Genomic DNA, 21,707 nt, shown 5'->3' with positions numbered 1-21,707 from the left:
AAAAACCCAAATAATACAATTTGGGAAAAAATAATAAAAACCACACCAACAATAAAAAGTAGAAGAAGTTTGAAAGTGACATGCCCGCCAAAACTCTTTCAGTTATCAGTTTTCAGTTTGACGTGTCAGCGTGTTCCTAAACTGTTACCAGTATACTGGCCTAATAGCTTAGGCCAATGAACGCTTAGGTTTAGGATATTTTGATTTATGTCACACTTGACAGTACACTGATATTTTTTGGAAACACAACCCATATATAGTCAGAGGTGCCAACCTGCAGATAATTTCAGATCGGTGAGGAACCAATAGAAAATCTAGGAGTGTTTATCCTTACGCCATCTAGTTAAGATTGTTGAAAATAAAATTAAAAAATATAAATGAAAATCCCTCATTTCAAAGAAAACTCCCCAAAAATGACCCATCTTAAAAGTGCGAAGCGAAGTGGACTTTTTTACATAATATTATTTTTATATTATTTTTATTAATTAAAAGCTTTTATTTAACTTGCTCTATATGTATGTAAGTATGTAATATATTGCGATGGAATTTTAGAACTCAAATTTGAAGTATATATATTTAACCGAAAGCAATACGCGTTTAGTTTAGATGACAATGCACGATATGGTATGTGACATCACTCTAAATTCAATATGGCCGACAACCCACGATGGCGAAATAATTATTTTCTATGCAGTCCTACAATATGGTTATTAAATGAATGGGCTTTTAGAGAATAACTCCAAAAACGAATGTATGTAATGTAACTTATCCAACATGCTCATCCAAGATAGTGGAATAATTATTTTTAATGTACTTCTGCAATATGGGTATCAAATGAAAGGGCTTATTGAGAGTAACTCGGAAACGAATGTAATGTCATTCTATATCCAATAAGGCAGCTTAGCCAAAATAGCGGAATAGTTATTTTAAAGCAGTTCTGCAATATGGGTATCAAATAAAAGGGCTCATTGAGAGTAAATTGAAAAGTAATAGTCAAGTCGTATCGTGACGTGACGTGACGTGACGTGACGTGTCGTGTCGTGACGTTACGTGACGTGACGTGACGTTACGTGACTTGACATGATGTGACGTATTGTGACGTGACGTCATCTGACGTCACGTGACGTGACGTGACTTCAAGTTAAATCCAGCCGGGTTTCAGAAAATGCCTGTTGAATTCGGTTACTTTAGTTAAGTAAATAAAATTTAACTTTTTAGTCATGCAGAAATAAACGGAATATAACAACTCGCTAACTTAACTTATACAACGTTTATTAGTATGGGGGTGAAAATATAAAAATTTAATGATCAAGGATGTTTTTTGTAAATCTGCCGTCAAAATTTGCCATTAGATTCTGTTAAACCTATAATCGTAATATTTTATACCTCGAGGTATGTAAAATGTATATTATATAAATACTAGCTGTCTCGGCAAACATTGTTTTGCAAGATAAAGTATTTCGCCCACATTTCGCCCATAATATTTTATTGAAGTGACTAAAATATATTAGTATATGTCCCCATGGCAACATCTATCGCTATCCCGTCGTACAAACAATAGTCGCTGTCAGTCTCGAGTTGTAATAATTTACAATTATTCATTAAACAAACGCATTATTTTATCAATATAAAAAGTACCCAGTAGCCGATTCTCAGACCCACATCACTGAATATGTACCGTATAATATAAGATTTGGTTAAAATCAATAAAGCCGTTTCGGAGGAGTACGCGGCCTAACATTGTGATTTGTGACACGAGAATTTTATATATAAGATTAATTACATTTACTTTCAAGTTTCAACTGTTTCGTCAATTGCTTTCAATTCAATGAAATACAGTCTGTCAAGAAAGTGAAGAAATTAAAAAGTGGCAACATCGTAGTGTCATCCCTTTCAAATCAATCGAAAAAAGGGACATACCTTTTTTCTTTGACACTACGATGTTGCCACTTTTTAATTTCTTCACTTTTTTGACGGGCTATAGGTGTGTAAATAAAGCTTAAGAACTATTAAATATTAATTGGCAACACTTCCATTTTGATCAATTTGTGAAGTGTCGTCAATGCGTCACACAATGAGAGGATTTTTTATTTTATAAATTCCGCAATAATCTTTTACCGAAGTGAGGAAAAAACCATAAACGTTGACTATTTGTGATTCACAAAACTATGGCAGATAAAAGGAAAACTCGGAAACGTAAAGAGGTAAGCCGTAAGTTGTACACGTATGAGTTTTTGCGTATTTTTGTTTATTTACAGGCGATTTTTATACACTCGACTCAAAAGTCATACGTATACAGCTGAGCCGTGAGCGAAAATGCGCTTTTCCCTAGGTTACAGAATTTTCGCCGCGGCTACATAAGATTTTTAGTATACAAGTTAGAATGCTTAGGTATGTTTTTATCGCGGTTTCCTTGAGTTACAATTTTATGCTATCAAACATACAAAATATCTATAATATTTCCTAGGTTGGTCTATGACTGCGTGGAATAAACAGTAAATTTGTTAATCTCCTGATTATAAGCCCCGTAATGTTTATTTATAGAAAAACAGCTGATACAAGTAAGTATTTTTCTTTGTTTTTTTTTTTACAGCTGAAAAAGGTGAGTAAAATGTACTATTTTAATATCAACAAAAATGTATTGTTTTATCTGTGGGGAAACTACATGGAGGATAGCTCATCAAATCTTATAGTAAGAGCCAAGAGGGCTACTGACCCTAAAAATCAAACATCGTCTTTCTCTCTTCACACTCATGCCCGTCTTTCTTATAACAGGTGAATTATCACCAAGTTAGTTTTACTTTATTTTTTTTATGAAATAAGGGGGCAAATGAGCAAACGGGTCACCTGATGAAAAGCAACTTCCGTCGCCCATGGACACTCGCAGCATCAGAAGAGCTGCATTTGCGTTGCCGGCCTTTTAAGAGGGAATAGGGAAGGGTAGGGAAGGGAAGGGAATAGGGTAGGGGATTGGGCCTCCGGTAAACTCACTCACTCGGCGAAACACAGCGCAAGCGCTGTTTCACGCCGGTTTTCTGTGAGAACGTGGTATTTATCCGGTCGAGCCGGCCCATTCGTGCCGAAGCATGGCTCTCCCACGTAAAATTAACCCACTTGAATAAAAGACGAACTATAATGATTATGAAAAAAGTATTTTGAGCAGGTTTTATCAATGCCTTTTAAGATATTAAAATTTTTAAAGAAAAGACAGCAAACTTTCAAGATCCAAGCAAAAATGTGTCTAAAACAAGGTTTTTTGTAAAAAAGAAACTATCGAGCATTTTTTCAGTAAACTGAAATCTTCATGAACTGAAGTTACTTGTGTATAAAAACAGTTTTCTACATTTTGAGATCTAGGTTTAAGTAATGTAGTCAAGTTAGGGTCAGGTGCATTCTAAAATTCATGCCGATTATACTCCAAATTTCAGTCTGCTACCAAGATTTGGTTACTATTATACATATTTTGACTATGTGACAAATGGCTTTGTAGGTGTTTTCTTGCAAATAACTTTATACTGAAAGACAAAAACAATATAATATGTTAAAAAGCTAATTAATGAACTTATATCTTAAACAATTTTAGCTTAAAGAATACTAGTGTGAAGTGAATTGAATTACATTCATACGTGGAGAGCCATGCTTCGGCACGAATGGGCCGGCTCGACCGGAGAAATACCACGTTCTCACAGAAAACCGGCGTGAAACAGCGCTTGCGCTGTGTTTCGCCGAGTTAGTGAGTTTACCGGAGGCCCAATTCCCTTCCCTCCCCTATTCCCTTCCCTTCCCGTCCTTACCCTCCCCTATTACCCTCTTAAAATGCCGGCAACGCACCTGCAGCACTTCTGATGCTGCGAGTGCCCATGGGCGACGGAAGTTGCTTTCCATCAGGTGACCCGTTTGCTCGTTTGCCCCCTTCCTTCATAAAAAAAAAAAAATATATTGACCACACTTTTCGTTCTTCTTTTTCTTTTTCGTTCTTCATCTGGGTAAATTGCCATAATTTTTTTAAAATATTTCTAAAAGGTGTAGATAATCTATAGTTCTATACATTTGTGAAGTAAATTTTCTGGCAAGTCTTACTCTCACATAATATACCTACAAGTGCTAAAGGAGTTTCACAAAGTGTGAGTCCGACTGGTGCAAGTGTGATTTCCATACAAACAGTTAAAATCATGTTTGTTGGATTGGAGCATATTTTATTTTATTCTGCTTTTAGTGTGTTTATTATATAAACAATAAAAATTTTCAATCTTTGAAAATTTCAAACTGTGCAGCTATTGTGGTTCACAAAATACAGCTGGTGCATGGTGACAGACAAAGTAGATAAAAGCAAATCAGGATTAATTGCTTTTATCTACTTTTTAGGTAAATTCAGCTATGTTTAACCACGGGCCTTAACAGCCTCGAATTTATAAATAGGCCATCTTAGGCCACGGCCTAGAGGTACCACCATAGAGTCCCTACAGATTATGTACATGGGGCGGCAGAAATAAAGTGGCCTACTCTCATCTTCTATACATATTATAAAACAAAGTCGCTTTTTTACCTCATGTCCCTTTGTTCTCTTTAATCTTTAAAACTACGCAACGGATTTTGATGATTCTTTTCAGTGTTAGATAGCTCATTTATCGAGGAAGGCTATAGGCTATATTTTATCACGCTAAGACTAACTGGAGCGAAGAAATAGAGGAAAATGTGGAAAAAACGTGGAAAATTATTTGAAAGGGCTAACTTGAACACGCTAATCTCAGGAACTACTGGTCCGATTTGATAAATTCTTTCAGTGTTAGATAGCCCATTTATTGAGGAAGGCTATAGGCTATAAAAAACGGGGGAAATTATTTGAAAGGGCTTATCTCGCGAACTACTGGAGCAATTTATATGTTATATTTTGGCACAGATAAGAAGTAGACCACGTAAAGGATCATAGGCTATCAATTTTAATCATTTTTTTTTAGTGGCTATATATTATAGGGGCGGGTCACTCGTAAAAAATATAAATTCCGCACTGGGATTTAAGCTGCAAATAAATAAACTGATTATATGATTGCATGGTCTTTCCGATTAAAAATTATGGGCTTATAAATTGCACCGAATAGATATATCTCTAGAATCTAAATAAGTTGTGTTTACATAGACAATATTATTATAAACCAAATTGATATTTATTTTCGCATAATCTAAGTATTTTAATGTAAATAAACTATAGCAGAATAATATGACTTAATAAGTATTTTAATGTAAATAAACTATAGCAGAGATTCTTAGAAGTTTCCTTTTAAAGTTTCTTTTTTAAATTCATCCCTTCTGGAAATAAACTAAGCCAATGTTTTGCTTACCGTGGCTTTTGAAAACGGGCCAGCCAGCACAACCGATAGTAAGTTCTATAAGTGTATCACTAGAGCCAACTCGCCCCATAAGTTAATCATTGGTTAACTATGTTCTTTCTCTCATTCATATTATATTATTTGTATTATTTATATAGTATATACTTAAGTAAATAATATTATTTTCTTTGCACATAGCATACTCTGCTATCTTTTTTTTAATCTGCTATTTCATGATGTTTTTTTACTCACTCGCAATGGAACTGATAGAAGTATGAATGACACAGCAGATTTTTTATGCACAAGAAATATTTCACTGTGCTTCTATTGCGTCAATTGCAAAAAGTAAAGAATGGCTCTATACTTTTTTGCGTCTCGACGGTATGCAATAATTGCACTCAATTAAATAAGAGGAGGAATGTAACAAAAGATTATACTGTACTCGGCGAAACATGGCGGTAGCGGTCATTAACTCCATGTAAAAAAACTTGCTATTTTCTATATAAACTGCGATTGACAATGGACTAGGGACATCTGTCACTTTATCATACTTTATTGTCAATCACGGTTTATATAGAAAATGACAAGTTTTTGACAGGGAGTCAATGACCGCTACCACCATGTTTCACCGAGTACAGTATAGTAATAACTAGACATAAGATTATACGCACTTTCAAAAATATATCGAAGCATGCACTTAAAATAGCCTGAAATATGCGAGTTGCGACCAATATAAGTACCGTGCCACACGTTGCGGTGCGGCGCGTGACCGGTGCCGCTCCGGTTTCCTGCATATGAGAATGTATGGTATGGCACACGGCGCCGTCCGGTGTGCTCGAATCGAGACGAGGTGGGGAGGGATGTATGTATTTATAAAGTTAAAAAATTAGTGTCAGTGTCAGTATCATAGGCCAAAATCTACCATAAACTTATGTCGACAGTACGACAGTATATTATAATTTATAAGTCTATGAAATTGGATGATAATTTCTATTAAGTATTGCACATGTGCGAAAGCTGCACATGAGCAGTTGAAAAATAAAACGAATATGACTAGATAGATATACAGTATTATTATGATTAGGTCTACTGCACAATACACATGTTGATATTGGCTTCACTCGAAAATGTTCGGCCAACATGTATTGCACGCGTTAATAAAACGTCTAGACAGGTGGTAGACTAGTAGTAGTAACTTAAACGGAGGATTAAAAGTGACCCAGTTTGGTGTAACTGGTCCTAAGTCAACGGTACACGTACCGTCAGCAAATCAAGTCGTTAGTGGGAATTTGCCCCACTTTCACCATGGAGTCAGTTGATCACTTTTGCCGTGAATAGTCGTGTAAAATGAGAGAGTTTGTGAGTGTACATACTCCCCATTACTAATAAACGTTGTATAAGCTTTGAATAGTTATACAGTGTTTTGTTCCTGTCACACAAGTGACATTTTTAATTGGATTGAAGAAGACAAAACACTGTATATAACTATTCAAAGTTTATACTATACAGCGTTTATTATTAAGGGAGGCTGTTTTTCTTCATTTTGACGTAAACGTAAACAATATCATCGATCAAATTACTGTAAAATTGTATAATTGTGTATTGTGATTTGTGGGGTAATAATATTAATATGTTGGTCGTGCCATATTATTTTAAATTTGCAATTGCAGGCAATGCCGCCTAAGCTTTTTTATATTTCGATCAAAATAAGTGAAGATGGACTGTAATTTTGCAATTTTAGGTAAAGATTGTGCGATAGATCATAGAACAGATCTTGAACTAACGGATAACTTAGAACTTGTTAGTTAAAGAAGTTCCGGTCGTTTCACCTTTTTTTTTCCAATTTATTTGTTTCATGTGCCTTTTTCGTAGTATTCCACGTGGTTACACGTACTCATAAGTAAATGACTATTTATTTCAATTTACATCTGCATTCTGCAACATAAAGACAATACGACAGTTCACAGTGGGTAATTAAATGTTTTTAATGTCTGATGCAATTTGATATAATTGTTACTTTGTGCAATGAACATTTTATAGTTTTTGTGGTCCATGCGTTATGTTACATCTGTAATAAAAAGTAGAGCCTCTTATAGAATACTACATGACGACCGCAACTCCGTTGCGCCAAAACTCGTTTCGCGGGGAACCGTACATTTTTCCGGGACAAAAAGTATCCTATGTCCTTTCCCAGGACTCAAAGTATCGTCATACCAAATTTCAGCTTTCGGCGTGAAGAGGTAACAGGAAGTATGGATACATGGAAGTGTGGTCCATGTACGACAATGGATACGCTACACAATGTTTTGTCCTTGTTTTTTTTTATAAAATTGCTGATGACTACATTGGAAAAGTCGCTCGAATAAACCTACAAAGAATTTGATCTTATTTAGTGTTTAAGTTTTTTTATACTTAAAGTAAGGTAGAGCTGATTGAATTCAAAGATTTTTTATTGTAGGTACTTAATAATTTAAGCTGTTATTTTAATTAAATTAAGAATTTTACTAACATTTTTTTTTTATGAAATAAGGGAGCAAACGAGCAAACGGGTCACCTGATGGAAAGCAACTTTCGTCGCCCATGGACACTCGCAGCATCAGAAAAGCTGCAGGTGCGTTGCTGGCCTTTTAAGAGGGTACTAGGGGAGGGTAGGGATGGGAAGGGAAGGGAATAGGGAAGGATAGGAAAGGGAATTGGGCCTCCGGTAAACTCACTCACTCGGCGAAACACAGCGCAAGCGCTGTTTCACGCCGGTTTTCTGTGAGAACGTGGTATTTCTCCGGTCGAGCCAGCCCATTCGTGCCGAAGCATGGCTCTCCCACGTGTACATATACTCCTTGTAAAAGATATCATGGAGACAAACTAACAAGTGCATAAACTCAATATTATATCCGTCGTCTGACCGAACATAACCTGACGAAAATACACACGAAGTTTTTACAAAGATTCCATTTTCGAACGGACAGAAATAACATTTCCGTTCCGAGAGTTGCCTTCGTGTTTTACCCGCGCCGCGAGAGAGTCAAACTTAAGAGGAGTCCACACCGCCCTTTTTTCCATACAAACGTTGTCCCCTGTTTCCTCCCTGGATAATGCTAGTAGAGTTACAATTTTTTTCCTGAATATCTACGGCCACTAATACAATGTCCCTATGTTTTCTTTTTTTTCATAATTTAATTATTAAATAAGATATGAACGTTCAAAAACCCAAAAAAATGGTCAGATTTTCCGGTGTGTTCAAACATCCAAAAAAGGATTTGGCTAGATTTTACAAAAAAAAAAAAACAAAACAGGAACACAGCTCAAGCCTTTCTTTAATCTTTATTGAAAAAAAGTACTTAAATCGGTTAAGTTTTGGAGAAGGAATCAGGGGACAACGAATCGTTGATTTTCTGCAGTTGTCTGTATCGCGTACAGCGGTATAGGCTTGAGGTAAGGGAGACATCTATAGATATTACACGTACTTTTTTTTCATTTCCCTAGCCCCTGGTGTATCCTCTTAATGCTTATAAAAGATATAGTGGCTTCTTGAAAACCCGGTGTCGAATTTGAGGTACAGGCTACTGTATAATAAAAGAGGTAGGGTGTTGTAGAGATCGGTAATACTCTTGCAACTTTTCTATATTGAAGACATTAAAATATGAATACTAATAAAACACTATTTTTCGTGCACTTTTTCCACTATATTCAGAAATAATTATAAATAAAAATTTATAATTATTTCTTAGTAGCCACTGGTGTATCCTCTTAATGCTTATAAAAGATATAGTGGCTTCTTGAAAACCCGGTGTCGAATTTGAGGTACAGGCTACTGTATAATAAAAGAGGTAGGGTGTTGTAGAGATCGGTAATACTCTTGCAACTTTTCTATATTGAAGACATTAAAATATGAATACTAATAAAACACTATTTTTCGTGCACTTTTTTCACTATATTCAGAAATAATTATAAATTTTTATTTATAATTACTTCTGAATATAGTGGAAAAAGTGCACGAAAAATAGTGTTTTATTAGTATTCATATTTTAATGTCTTAAACTTATACTTTTTTCACTATGTTCACAAATAATTATAAATTTTTATTTATAATTACTTCTGAATATAGTGGAAAAAGTGCACGAAAAATAGTGTTTTATTAGTATTCATATTTTAATGTCTTAAACTTATACTTTTTTCACTATGTTCAGAAATAATTATAAATTTTTATTTATAATTATTTCTGAATATAGTGGAAAAAGTGCACGAAAAATAGTGTTTTATTAGTATTCATATTTTAATGTCTTCAATATAGAAAAGTTGCAAGAGTATTACCGATCTCTACAACACCCTACCTCCTTTATTATACAGTAGCCTGTACCTCAAATTCGACACCGGGTTTTCAAGAAGCCACTATATCTTTTATAAGCATTAAGAGGATACACCAGTGGCTACTAAGAAATAATTATAAATTTTTATTTATAATTATTTCTGAATATAGTGGAAAAAGTGCACGAAAAATAGTGTTTTATTAGTATTCAACATGAATTTCCACCAAGAACCAACAGTACAATCAATTACATATATTAAAATATGTGCATAGGAGATGATCAGGCTATCCACTCGCTCGATTACCAATAAATTGAATCAAACAGCTAAAATCTGGAGTAGTAAATGCAGGTAAATGTGAGTAAATGGAAGAGATAAAGTGACAGATTCACAAAATTATCTGTCATTTTGTTCCGTATACTGCACACATGCACTTAGCCTGCTGTGGTAATAATTAGGCACAAACAGTGTTCAAACAGTAGCCCTATAATTCTACCACTAATGCCCATTTAATAGTATAGCCACAAGCGGCCGTGACCCGCCGCGCCGGTTTTTACGATGGCCTTGTTGTGTCAAGTTCAATAGTTTATGTAACCGATTTATTTAGAAGTACTCTTCTGTTTGTTCCGTAATAGCTTTCTGTTCTATTTTGGTATTTTTGTTTTGTATCTTTGCTCCTTAGTTAATCAATACCCTAATATTTTATAAATGTGAAAGTGTGTCTGTCTGACTGTTACCTCTTCACGCTCAAACCGATAAACCGATTTTGATACTTTTTATCCCGGAAAAATGTACGGTTCTCGCGAGAAAAAGGAGATTTGGCGCAACGGAGTTACGGGCGTCATCTAATTTAAAATATTACTAGCTATTTGACCATTCTATAGAACACGAATAAAATGTCATTTTCTAAAAATGATTCCTAGCTAGATCGATTTATCGCCCCCGAAACCCCCTATATACTAAATTTCATGAAAATCGTTGGAGGCGATTCGGAGACTCCATTTATATATATACAAGAATTGCTCGTTTAAAGATATAAGATAATGATGTTTCTTGTAACAAAATCGTTAGTCTGACCGTTCGATTATGATCAGTTTCTCAAGCCATTACAACGGTAGTTATATGCCTATAACGGCTTTATACAATATACAGAGCCAATAGTAACTGACAATGTGACAAATAAATAGTGTGTTGCAAAAAATCCACGACTAGACTATAATGTTATAACCTCCTTTTTTATGTCGGTTAAACAGATTCTTCTTTGTAACCCAGACTGACGCAAATAGGCATTAGGTCTTATACAAGGTGTAACAAAACAAAATGATAATGGTTTAGTTAGGGTATGTACATGGGCGTACCGAGGGGGGGGGGGGGGGGGCAGGGGGGGCAGCTGCCCCCCCCCCCTGGATCATGTTGACGTCCCTACTAAGTATATTATCTAGTACTTTTATCTATAAAAATCAAAAATTAAGAAAACGAATTTTTGCCATTTGTTTGCAATACAATATTTTTACAACTAAAAATTATATATTTTTTTATTCTTTATAAACTCCTAGCTTATAAAAAATCTGATTTGCCCCCCCTGGCCCAGAACCTGGGTTATTTGCCCCCCCCCCCCCCCCCTGGCCCAGACCTGGGTATTTTGCCCCCCCCTGGCCCAGAACCTGGGTACGCCCATGGGTATGTATGAGTCCCCTATATAGAGTTCGCTGTGAAAGTAGCAGCGGTAGATGACGTGAACTTAGTATCACCTCCCTTCTAGGTCTCTTGGTTGGTCGGCGGCTGATGATTATGATTTATGACCAAGATATTAATAATACCGTATACGTGACGTATCTGGCGTGAACACGTGGACGTTTTACGGGGCGATGTAAATTAATTAGATATTAATATTTTTCATGTGCGTAGTCCGTACTTACATATATTATAAAAGATATTATGTATGAGTAGGACTCGACACGTTGTGCAGTAAATTATTACGTAGTGTGGACTCCGCGATCGAAGTATTAAATAGTTCATTTCTTTGAAATAGATGACACTACGATGTTGCCACTTTTTAATTTCTTCACTTTCTTGACAGACTGTAGTTTATATTTGGTTGGTAGTATAGAATAGAATAGCTGGTATGACTGGGTATGCGTTACTCTAGCTTTGTGTTATCCTTAAAAAATATCTGAAGAATATGTAAGTATGGATTTTCTAGAGATTTTTTTCCAAAGACTAACAGATGCTGATAGTAATAATATGATTAGACTTAAACTGCTCAATAAACGACTTTAAAGGTAGAGACTAGACTACTAGAGTTGGAAAAAAAGTAATATTATTATGCTGTTTATCTATATTGAATATTCTATTCTGTCAAATGTTTCCTATTTCTTTAAAAAAACTATCTCAAGATTAAAATAAGTTAAGCAAGGGCGTCGCCAACCGATGGCGCAGGGGGGGGGGGGGGGGGGCAAGTTGACTTTACCTACTACATAACAGTCTACAATTCATACTTTACTCACTTTCTATAAATGAGAAAAGTAGGTATGAATTGTAGGTAAAGTCGACAGCACATGAAGTTTTTAACTTTTACTACGAGCCTTACATCTATTACCAGATTTTAATATTATAGTGGTCGTTGTTTGCATTATACAACTTTTTTTAGAGTCTCGGGGGGGGGGGGGGGGGGGGGTTAAGAACTGTAAGGAGGAAACGTGTATGTTATTTAAATAAACTTTTACTAAATGTTTCATTTTTAAATTCCAGGAGTTTGGTGAGCCAAAGGAATCAGAGAAGCCCACAAAAGATGAGTACGCGGTAGCAAAATGGCTGAAAGCGAACGTACCGACGAAAAAGACCAAGTTCTTGAATCACCATGTTGAATATTTTACAGGTTTGGTCCTATTTTGCACATAATATTATAGCACTAGACGTACTGCGCGACTCCGCCCTCATAAGAAAAGAATTTGTTGGGAAACCCCCTTTTTTAGGTTTCGTAGGTACCCAAAGGGGGTTCCCCTATTACACCTATTACTGAGACTTCGATGTCTGTCCGTCGGTCTGTCTCCAGGTTGCATCTTATGAAACCGCTATAGCTAGGCTTCTGAAATTTTCACAGATTGTGTATTTCTGTGGCCGCTACATTATCAACAAATAATAAAAACAAAATAAATAAAATATTTAAGGGCAACTCCCATACAAAAAACATGATTTAACAGCCCAATAGTGAGTCCAGGAAAGGGACAGTTTTTATACCGACAAAACGCACGATTCCCGAGCGACGAATTGCCCTATACGCGTAATGAAAAACGTATTGTTACCTATAAGGTAATGTGATTATTTCTTTATAATATTTTTGCGTGCACACTAAAGGAGTGAGCCCATTGAGACGGGCCGTGCCGGGGCTCAGCGTGCCGGGGCTCATCGCAAAAATCCACCTCCATACAATTTGTATGGAAGCGGATTTTTGCGATGAGCCCCGGCACGGCCCGTCTCAGTGTGCTCACTCCTTTATTGATCAAAAACAATAATTTTGCGTCAGTATCTTACAAAGTTAGAAATATGACGTCAATCTAGGTTTTATGGCATTTTAAGTTTATCGGAAACGCTCAACTAATTAGTAACACACATCCAGGCATAAAACGCAAGAATCAATAAAACATTGTTAATAGGTCAGTTTATTAAACATAGATAAAAATATTTACATACTTACTTAAAACGTGTAACGAGTACATTCAGATAAAGAACTGGAATTATTATATTCTATGTTAATCGAAAATGTATAATTAAGTATTCTTGGTAATACTTTGCATATGATGTTAAAAAATAAAAACAATTTTTTATTTTATTTTTAAATTAAGTTTTTCCCGGGACTCAACGTAAGTGTGTTACGTACCAAATTTCAACAAAATCTGTTCAGCGGCTTGGGCGTTAAGAGGTAACAGACAGACAGACAGACAAACTTTCACATTTATAATATTAAGGCCCGGCCACACCTGCGTCTCTCGTTCGAAGCTTCGTGCTATGAGACGATACTATTGGACGATACACGCAGGTCGTCCAATGGTACCGTTTTTTTTTATGAAATAAGGGGGGCAAACGAGCAAACCTGATGGAAAGAGACTTCCGTCGCCCAAGGACACTAGCAGCATCAGAAGAGCTGCAGGTGTGTTGCCGGCCTTTTAAGAGGGAATAGGGAAGGGTATAGGGGGGGGGGGGTAGGAAGGGAATAGAGGAGGGTAGGGAAGGAAATAGGAGAGGGTAGGGAAGGGAAAATTGTAGGGGATTGGGACTCCGGTAAACTCACTCACTCGGCGAAACACAGCGCAAACGCTGTTTCACGCCGGTTTTCTGTGAGCCCGTGGTATTTCTCCGGTCGAGCCGGCCCATTCGTGCCGAAGCATGGCTCTCCCACGTCAAAAAAGCACTACGCAAGTGCGGCCGCAGCATCAGTATGTATATGGAAGTATGGATTCCCGTTATCTAACTCTATTTCTATTCAAACCTCCAGGCACAAAAGCAGTGGACGCGCTGCTGACATCGAAATGGGCGACGGGCAAGAACCCCTTGTTCACCACCAGACACGAGGTGGCAGACTTCCTGCACCAGATGCTGCTGCACAAGCTGTTCCATAGGGCTAAGAAGGTATGGTTACATTGAGAGAGTAGCTAATGCCGGCAGGCTTATCATCTTATTCCGAAGTAGTTGCATGACGATGCTCCATCAAGAAAGTCAAGAAATTAAGAACCAAAAGACGCTCTTGATTCCAAAGAATCCTGATACACTATTTCACAGAGTCAAGTCATACATTATTGCCTGTAAATTGGTCTTGAAAGATAAGCTATTAAATCAATAATATAAGAAGGCCCTTGCTCTCTGAAAGAAAGTGCCTCAAGGTAGTCCTTGAGGCACTTTCTTTCAGAGATTCTTTCAGAGATCTTATTCCCGCATAATATTATGTAGCCATTTTGAATGTACAGTGTCTAAATGCTTAGCTAGAAAAAATCATAATATTATATGAAACCGTTTATTTTCAGGTGCCAGTGAGTGAGCAAGAGTTAAAAGGCAAGAAAAAGAAGGAGGAGAAATCCAGCAAGAGTGGAGATGAAAGAGACGGGGATAAAAGTCAGGCGAGTGCCTGCGAGAGTAAGGTTGGTGAAAATAAATGTTTGGTATGTATAGTATAGATAGACTGTAGGCGATATAGCGCAAAGATCTAACATAATATGACAGACTGTTTACTCTGTGCCAGCCCAGAAAACTGATATCCTTGACAAAGCATAATATATTATGCTTAACCCATCAATCCCCAAGCGGCACCCGGCTGTTGCATATAGTCCGTTCAATCCACGAAGACGCGCCCCACCAATTTTTGGGTGAGACTTTTCCCTTTGACCGGGACGCTTTCTCTTATATTGGTCTATTTATTGTAGTGTGCGCGTGCACTCAGGTAATTAGTGTGTACCGATTACACTCAAACATTGGCGAAAGCTTGCACACATATACTATAGACGATTAGGAGGCATAGTGGGGTACGTCTTCGTGGATTGCATGGACTATAACAATTTAAAATCTTTGTGTCTGCGATTCCCACTATCGAGGTATCACGTAAGCTGGTACCGACTTCAAAAGAATGAAGATTGCGCAAAGCAATAGTTGAGGTTTAGTCGCGACAAACCTTGGATGTCGAGTTAAATTGTTTGTTAAAAAAAAATTGTAGCTGGCGTTACTAGTTTATAAGTACTATCAGAGAAGTTGATTCCTATACAGATGGGAGACCTACGTAATTTGGTCGCGTAACGCGTTACGTCATACCCAGCCGACAGACCACAATGAACATTAATTCATCAAGCCCCATACGCTCACCGGTGAATGAGACAATAGAATATCTATTGTGTCTCGTTTTCCCACGATCGATGGGTTAAATTGACATGGCCCGGCCTAATGACGTTGGTCTTTCAACTGCCTAGGAATCAATTTCATCGATGGTACAAATAGATAAAATAACTCAATGACATGTTCTAACAAGTCCTTTATTTTCAGGACACGAAAGAAGGTAAAGACGGCAAAGAGAAGAAGAAGCGCAAGATCCGCTTAGAGATGCATATGGAGCAACTGTTCCTGGACACCCTGGACGCGTACGTGTGGATCTACGACCCCATGCCGTGGTACTACTGGGTTTGCGGCGCGCTGGTGGTGGTGGCCACCATCGCCGTGTGCATGTTCCCGCTGTGGCCGGCTACTGTCAGGTGAGTGACAGTGACAGTGTGTTGACTATAGTTAAAATGAACTAAGGTGGCACTGGTGGTCATTGACCTTTCTAGTCTGTAGTCAAAATATTTTAATGTGGCACCGGCGGTCATTGACCTTTGTAAACTATAGTCAAGATAATATTATAACTCTTGGTAATTTTAGAATGAAAATAAATTATAAACCATTTTGAGTTTGAAGTAATATATGTTCTTCATACTGAGTTCTCAGCGAGTATGCAGATTATAAAGAAAACACGTTAGTTGTTGCAACAAGACTAATTCATTCATAGTCATTAAGACCACGGAACACAGATAATACAGAACCAATTCACAGACAAGACAGAACCAAAGTCAATTATTATCAGTAACACTTTATAGTAGTGTAAAGTAACAAAATCTGTTCCGATTCAATAATTCTATAAATATTTTGATATTATTTCAACAGATTACGCTAGTAAATTATAAAAAAATATACCATAACATTACAGGAAAGGAGTATACTACCTGAGCGTGCTGGCCGCGGCGTTCCTGGTGCTGATCATAGCGCTGGCGGTGCTGCGAGTGGTGGTGTTCTGCGTGGTGTGGGTGGTGACGCTCAGCCGGCACCACCTGTGGCTGCTGCCCAACCTCACCGAGGACGTGGGCTTCTTCGCGAGCTTCTGGCCGCTGTATAAGGTGTGTACTGTACTAGCTGAGCGTCCCGGTGCTGCCAGTGGTAGTGTTCTGCGTGGTGTGGGTGGTGACGCTCAGCCGGCACCACCTGTGGCTGCTGCCCAACCTCACCGAGGACGTGGGCTTCTTCGCGAGCTTCTGGCCGCTGTATTAGGTGTGTACTGTACTAGCTGAGCGTCCCGGTGCTGCCAGTGGTAGTGTTCTGCGTGGTGTGGGTGGTGACGCTCAGCCGGCACCACCTGTGACTGCTGCCCAACCTCACCGAGGACGTGGGCTTCTTCGCGAGCTTCTGGCCGCTGTATAAGGTGTGTACTGTACTAGCTGAGCGTCCCTGTGCTGCGAGTGGTGGTGTTCTGCGTGGTGTGGGTGGTGACGCTCAGCCGGCACCACCTGTGGCTGCTGCCAAACCTCACTGAGGACGTGGGCTTCTTCGCGAGCTTCTGGCCGCTGTATAAGGTGTGTACTGTACTAGCTGAGCGTCCCGGTACTGCCAGTGGTGGTGTTCTGCGTGGTGTGGGTGGTGACGCTCAGCCGGCACCACCTGTGGCTGCTGCCCAACCTCACCGAGGACGTGGGCTTCTTCGCGAGCTTCTGGCCGCTGTATAAGGTGTGTACTGTACTAGCTGAGCGTCCCGGTGCTGCCAGTGGTAGTGTTCTGCGTGGTGTGGGTGGTGACGCTCAGCCGGCACCACCTGTGGCTGCTGCCCAACCTCACCGAGGACGTGGGCTTCTTCGCGAGCTTCTGGCCGCTGTATTAGGTGTGTACTGTACTAGCTGAGCGTCCCGGTGCTGCCAGTGGTAGTGTTCTGCGTGGTGTGGGTGGTGACGCTCAGCCGGCACCACCTGTGACTGCTGCCCAACCTCACCGAGGACGTGGGCTTCTTCGCGAGCTTCTGGCCGCTGTATAAGGTGTGTACTGTACTAGCTGAGCGTCCCTGTGCTGCGAGTGGTGGTGTTCTGCGTGGTGTGGGTGGTGACGCTCAGCCGGCACCACCTGTGGCTGCTGCCAAACCTCACCGAGGACGTGGGCTTCTTCGCGAGCTTCTGGTCGCTGTATAAGGTGTGTACTGTACTAGCTGAGCGTCCCGGTACTGCCAGTGGTGGTGTTCTGCGTGGTGTGGGTGGTGACGCTCAGCCGGCACCACCTGTGGCTGCTGCCCAACCTCACCGAGGACGTGGGCTTCTTCGCGAGCTTCTGGCCGCTGTATAAGGTGTGTACTGTACTAGCTGAGCGTCCCGGTGCTGCCAGTGGTAGTGTTCTGCGTGGTGTGGGTGGTGACGCTCAGCCGGCACCACCTGTGACTGCTGCCCAACCTCACCGAGGACGTGGGCTTCTTCGCGAGCTTCTGGCCGCTGTATAAGGTGTGTACTGTACTAGCTGAGCGTCCCGGTGCTGCCAGTGGTGGTTTCTGCGTGGTGTGGGTGGTGACGCTCAGCCGGCACCACCTGTGGCTGCTGCCCAACCTCACCGAGGACGTGGGCTTCTTCGCGAGCTTCTGGCCGCTGTATAAGGTGTGTACTGTACTAGCTGAGCGTCCCGGTGCTGCCAGTGGTAGTGTTCTGCGTGGTGTGGGTGGTGATGCTCAGCCGGCACCACCTGTGACTGCTGCCCAACCTCACCGAGGACGTGGGCTTCTTCGCGAGCTTCTGGCCGCTGTATAAGGTGTGTACTGTACTAGCTGAGCGTCCCGGTGCTGCCAGTGGTGGTGTTCTGCGTGGTGTGGGTGGTGACGCTCAGCCGGCACCACCTGTGGCTGCTGCCCAACCTCACCGAGGACGTGGGCTTCTTTGCGAGCTTCTGGCCGTTATATAAGGTACTTCAGCACATTATGACGACCTCTATGGCTCAATGGTATTGAGCGTGGGGCGGCTCAAGCCGAGACGCCGACGAAACCCGTCGTTTGGTACCCGTAACACATTACACAAGTCCTTCAAGTACTTAGCACGGGGCTAGACTGACGTGGTGTGAAGCGTCCATATATTAAAATACTACATGGTAATCCCACGTGGATCTTTTGTTAAGTATCCAAAATAAGAATAAACGCTTATTTTTAAATTGTCACTAGGAATTAAATTTTCTGATAGTACAATTTTAATAACATAACCATGATATGTCAGCGTAATATGCTCATATTCATACAGAGCGACAACGCTTTAAATGAACGTGGGGACGCTACAGGTAAAGAACTGTCAAAACTGGCGTTTATGTATGGTGGCGGCGTTAGGCCCTTTTTCCGCCATGTTTATTGAAAGCCTTGTCGCACTATAATAGAAATTTAATAAAAACTTTTTCAGTACGAATACCGCGGCCCCGGCTCGGAGAGTGACAAATCATCGAAAAGCAAGAAGAAACGCAAGAAAGACAAGCAGTCGGACGACGAGGCGGAGAAAACGCCGCTCGTAACTAAAGAGGAACCAAAACTTCATGAGGAGCCCGTACAGGAGACTCCACTGACGCAAGAGTAAGTGTTATGACTCATGACTGATGAGGGTTAACTACATCATGTAAATAAAATGAATTTTCAATTTTGTAAGCCGCGCTAATGTATTCATAACTCCATTACGTAGGTTACACAATCAATCCGGATTGTCAGTTTACCATCAATCTGGCATCTCAGTCTGAGATTTACAGTTTCAAGAAGCAGACGTGTTTTGCAGAATGGATAAAAAAATCTGTCAAGTGCAAGTCGGACTCGCGAACGAAAGGTTCCGTACCGTTAGAGTGAAAGTTGGCAAAATTGTGTTTTTATATGGGAGCCCACATAAATATTTATTTTTAAATGTAAATATGCTAAGTGCTTATACCTGTTGCTGTTATGGATTATGAGCAAAAGAGGCCAAAATAATCACATTTCTTGTATGGGAGCCCAATTAAATTTATTATTTTGATTTTAGCATATTTTGTTGTTATAGCGACTACAGAACATAAACATAGCATTTACTATGTTACAAATTACAATACAGTATACAATCTGTGAAAATTTTAACTTTCTAGCTATTACCGTTCTTGAGTTATAGCCTAGAGACAGACAGACGGGACAGACATCAAAGTCTTAGTAATAGGGCCCCTTTTTAAATTTTGTGTATGGAACCCTAAAATGAGATACCATATAATTATATCCTTGACTATCTTATGTGTTAACCTGTATTTGTAGTATTTACCATTATTATTATTAGCCGTTGATTGTATTTATTTTTAGTTATGATATAACTTTCAAAATTTGTATTACAGAGAAGAAGTAGTAGAGGAAACAGCAGCAGAGGAAACAGCAGCAGCAGAGAAACTGTCAGAATCAGAGTCAGAGAACAGTCAACGGTCATCAACGGATAGAGACTTCGAGATTGTTGAACCAGAAGACGTTAAGGAGGGTGCTACTTAGGTAGTCCACACTAGAATCGACTTACTTATGTATTATATTCGTGGTAAAATCAACTGTGGATATTTTGGGACATTGATTAACTTATCGCATCCTAAGTGATCTACTGGAATAAAGACTTCGGCAGAAAATTATAGGCATACGAAAAAAATTATACATATAATATTCGTTATATCATTATACTAAAACATTCGTGTCATATTATGAGGGTGATTTTTTTTCTAGAGCATGACAATTGTTTGAGACAAAGAGTTTTGGCAGAAAAAACTCTGTATTCCAGTAGGTCATATGCCCAATATATTATCCCCCTTACTAATAAACGTTGTATAAGCTTTGAATAGTTATACAGTGTTTTGTTCCTGTCACTCATGTGACATTTTCAATTGGATTGAAGAAGATAAAACACTGTATAACTATTAAAAGCTTATACAGCGTTTATTAGTAAGGGGGTATATATGTAATTGGTTTTACCACACTCGATATAAAAACCCAATTCTTGTCAAAGACCACACTACGCTCAGCAGCTGTTTACTATAAAAATACCGTTCCGAACAATTTGACCGACCGAGACCAACAAAAATTATAATAAAATGCCACTTTAGCGTGTTTACACACGGCGCCGCGGCGGCAGCGTTTTTCGCCGCCGCGACGCCGTGTGAGAAGGGCCCATAGAAATGTATGCAGCGGCGTGTATGTAAACAGCCTTACGACATAGGGTTTTATTTTCTACCGACATTGCATTGGTCAAGCGAAATAGCGAGCCTGCTTTGTAGTGGCGTAGAGTAAAATGAAACCTATAGCCTACGTCATAAAGTGGCATTTTATTTGAATGTTTGTCGGTCGTGGTCGCTTGCCGCGTTGATCGGAACGGTATTAGTACCGTTCCGACGTTAGCGTCCCAATATTTGATCTATCTCTGGTTTTGCTCTACTAGAGACAGGAATAGCTCACATTAGACATTAGAGACATATATTTTATGTCAATTCAATGTTAGCTGCGATCGGTTCTATGTCAAACCAGAGATAGATTGAATATTGGCAACGGCCGTTAGACGTGTGGTCTAACTTTTAGTCTCGACACTTCGCCCCACACTATTAAAAAGATGCACACTGTTCTGGCTTTGTTTGTCACGGTATTTTGTAAGTTGTTATGTAAACAAGGACAAACAATGTTTATCTGTTTAATAATAAAGGGCTTACAATATCTAAAATCAGTAGCTTATCAACGACAGAACATGCTATCTCCTTCCCACTCATAGAATGTGACAATCGTGTGAGAAAGAGACAGAATGTCATGACGCTGAAAAATTGTAAATTGTTGCCTTTGTTACGAGAATTGGTCCCGATTTCTTCTCAATCAGTAAAATAACAGTCGTACGCACTTTATAGTTATTTTTTTAAGTTGGTAGACAATGATTTTGGCTGTCATTTTACTGACTGTGATGAGAAATCGGAGTATAAATGTTTATTAGAAATTTATTATACACGCAAATATTGAGATCACTTTGTGAATTAAACTACTTTTATTTTATCGTGATGTGATACACAAGATATCTGGTATGTGAAATGAAATAAACGTTAAAATATGTGAAAGTAGTTTTATTTACAAAACAATCGTTTCTGACATGGTATATATAATAATATATGTATTATGTGTACACACGCCGCGGTCTGCGTTACTGCATGTAAACTGGTTTGTGTGATCCAGGGTGGGCAGCCGCGGACATGCACTGTCAGTGCCCGCCGTGTGTGTGTGCGTGTGTGTAAATATATATATTTAGAGCGCACTGT

The 21,707-nt window shown here is 39.2% G+C and overlaps 1 protein-coding gene across 2 annotated transcripts; it reads left to right on the top strand.

Moving 5' to 3' along the window:
• The first annotated feature begins 2,040 nt into the window (after positions 1-2,040).
• Positions 2,041-20,273, top strand: LOC121733067 (translocation protein SEC62). 2 transcript variants are annotated; one of them, XM_042123165.1, is made up of 9 exons: positions 2,041-2,204; positions 2,594-2,602; positions 12,384-12,510; positions 14,128-14,261; positions 14,654-14,767; positions 15,660-15,865; positions 16,357-16,543; positions 18,836-19,002; positions 19,773-20,273. In XM_042123165.1, exons 1-9 carry the CDS (start codon positions 2,169-2,171, stop codon positions 19,918-19,920), a joined length of 1,128 nt encoding a protein of 375 aa, XP_041979099.1. In that variant the 5' UTR covers positions 2,041-2,168; the 3' UTR covers positions 19,921-20,273. The 2 variants fall into 2 exon arrangements, with proteins under 2 accessions (XP_041979099.1, XP_041979100.1); XM_042123166.1 differs by lacking the exon at positions 2,594-2,602.
• Positions 20,274-21,707: the final 1,434 nt, after the last annotated feature.

The sequence above is a fragment of the Aricia agestis genome, chromosome 13, assembly GCF_905147365.1.
Source record: "Aricia agestis chromosome 13, ilAriAges1.1, whole genome shotgun sequence".
In the NCBI taxonomy this organism is placed as follows: Eukaryota; Metazoa; Arthropoda; class Insecta; order Lepidoptera; family Lycaenidae; genus Aricia; species Aricia agestis.
Note: the sequence above shows the minus strand (reverse complement) of the source record. Positions and strands in the feature narration are given on the sequence as shown.

Bases quoted from the DNA above. Each gene is read 5' to 3' on its own strand.
- LOC121733067 (XM_042123165.1), top strand. From the start codon at position 2,169: ATGGCAGATAAAAGGAAAACTCGGAAACGTAAAGAG. The intron at 15,866-16,356 runs GTGAGTGACAGT...ATAACATTACAG, and splicing joins CTGTGGCCGGCTACTGTCAG to GAAAGGAGTATACTACCTGA. The intron at 16,544-18,835 runs GTGTGTACTGTA...AAACTTTTTCAG, and splicing joins GCTTCTGGCCGCTGTATAAG to TACGAATACCGCGGCCCCGG.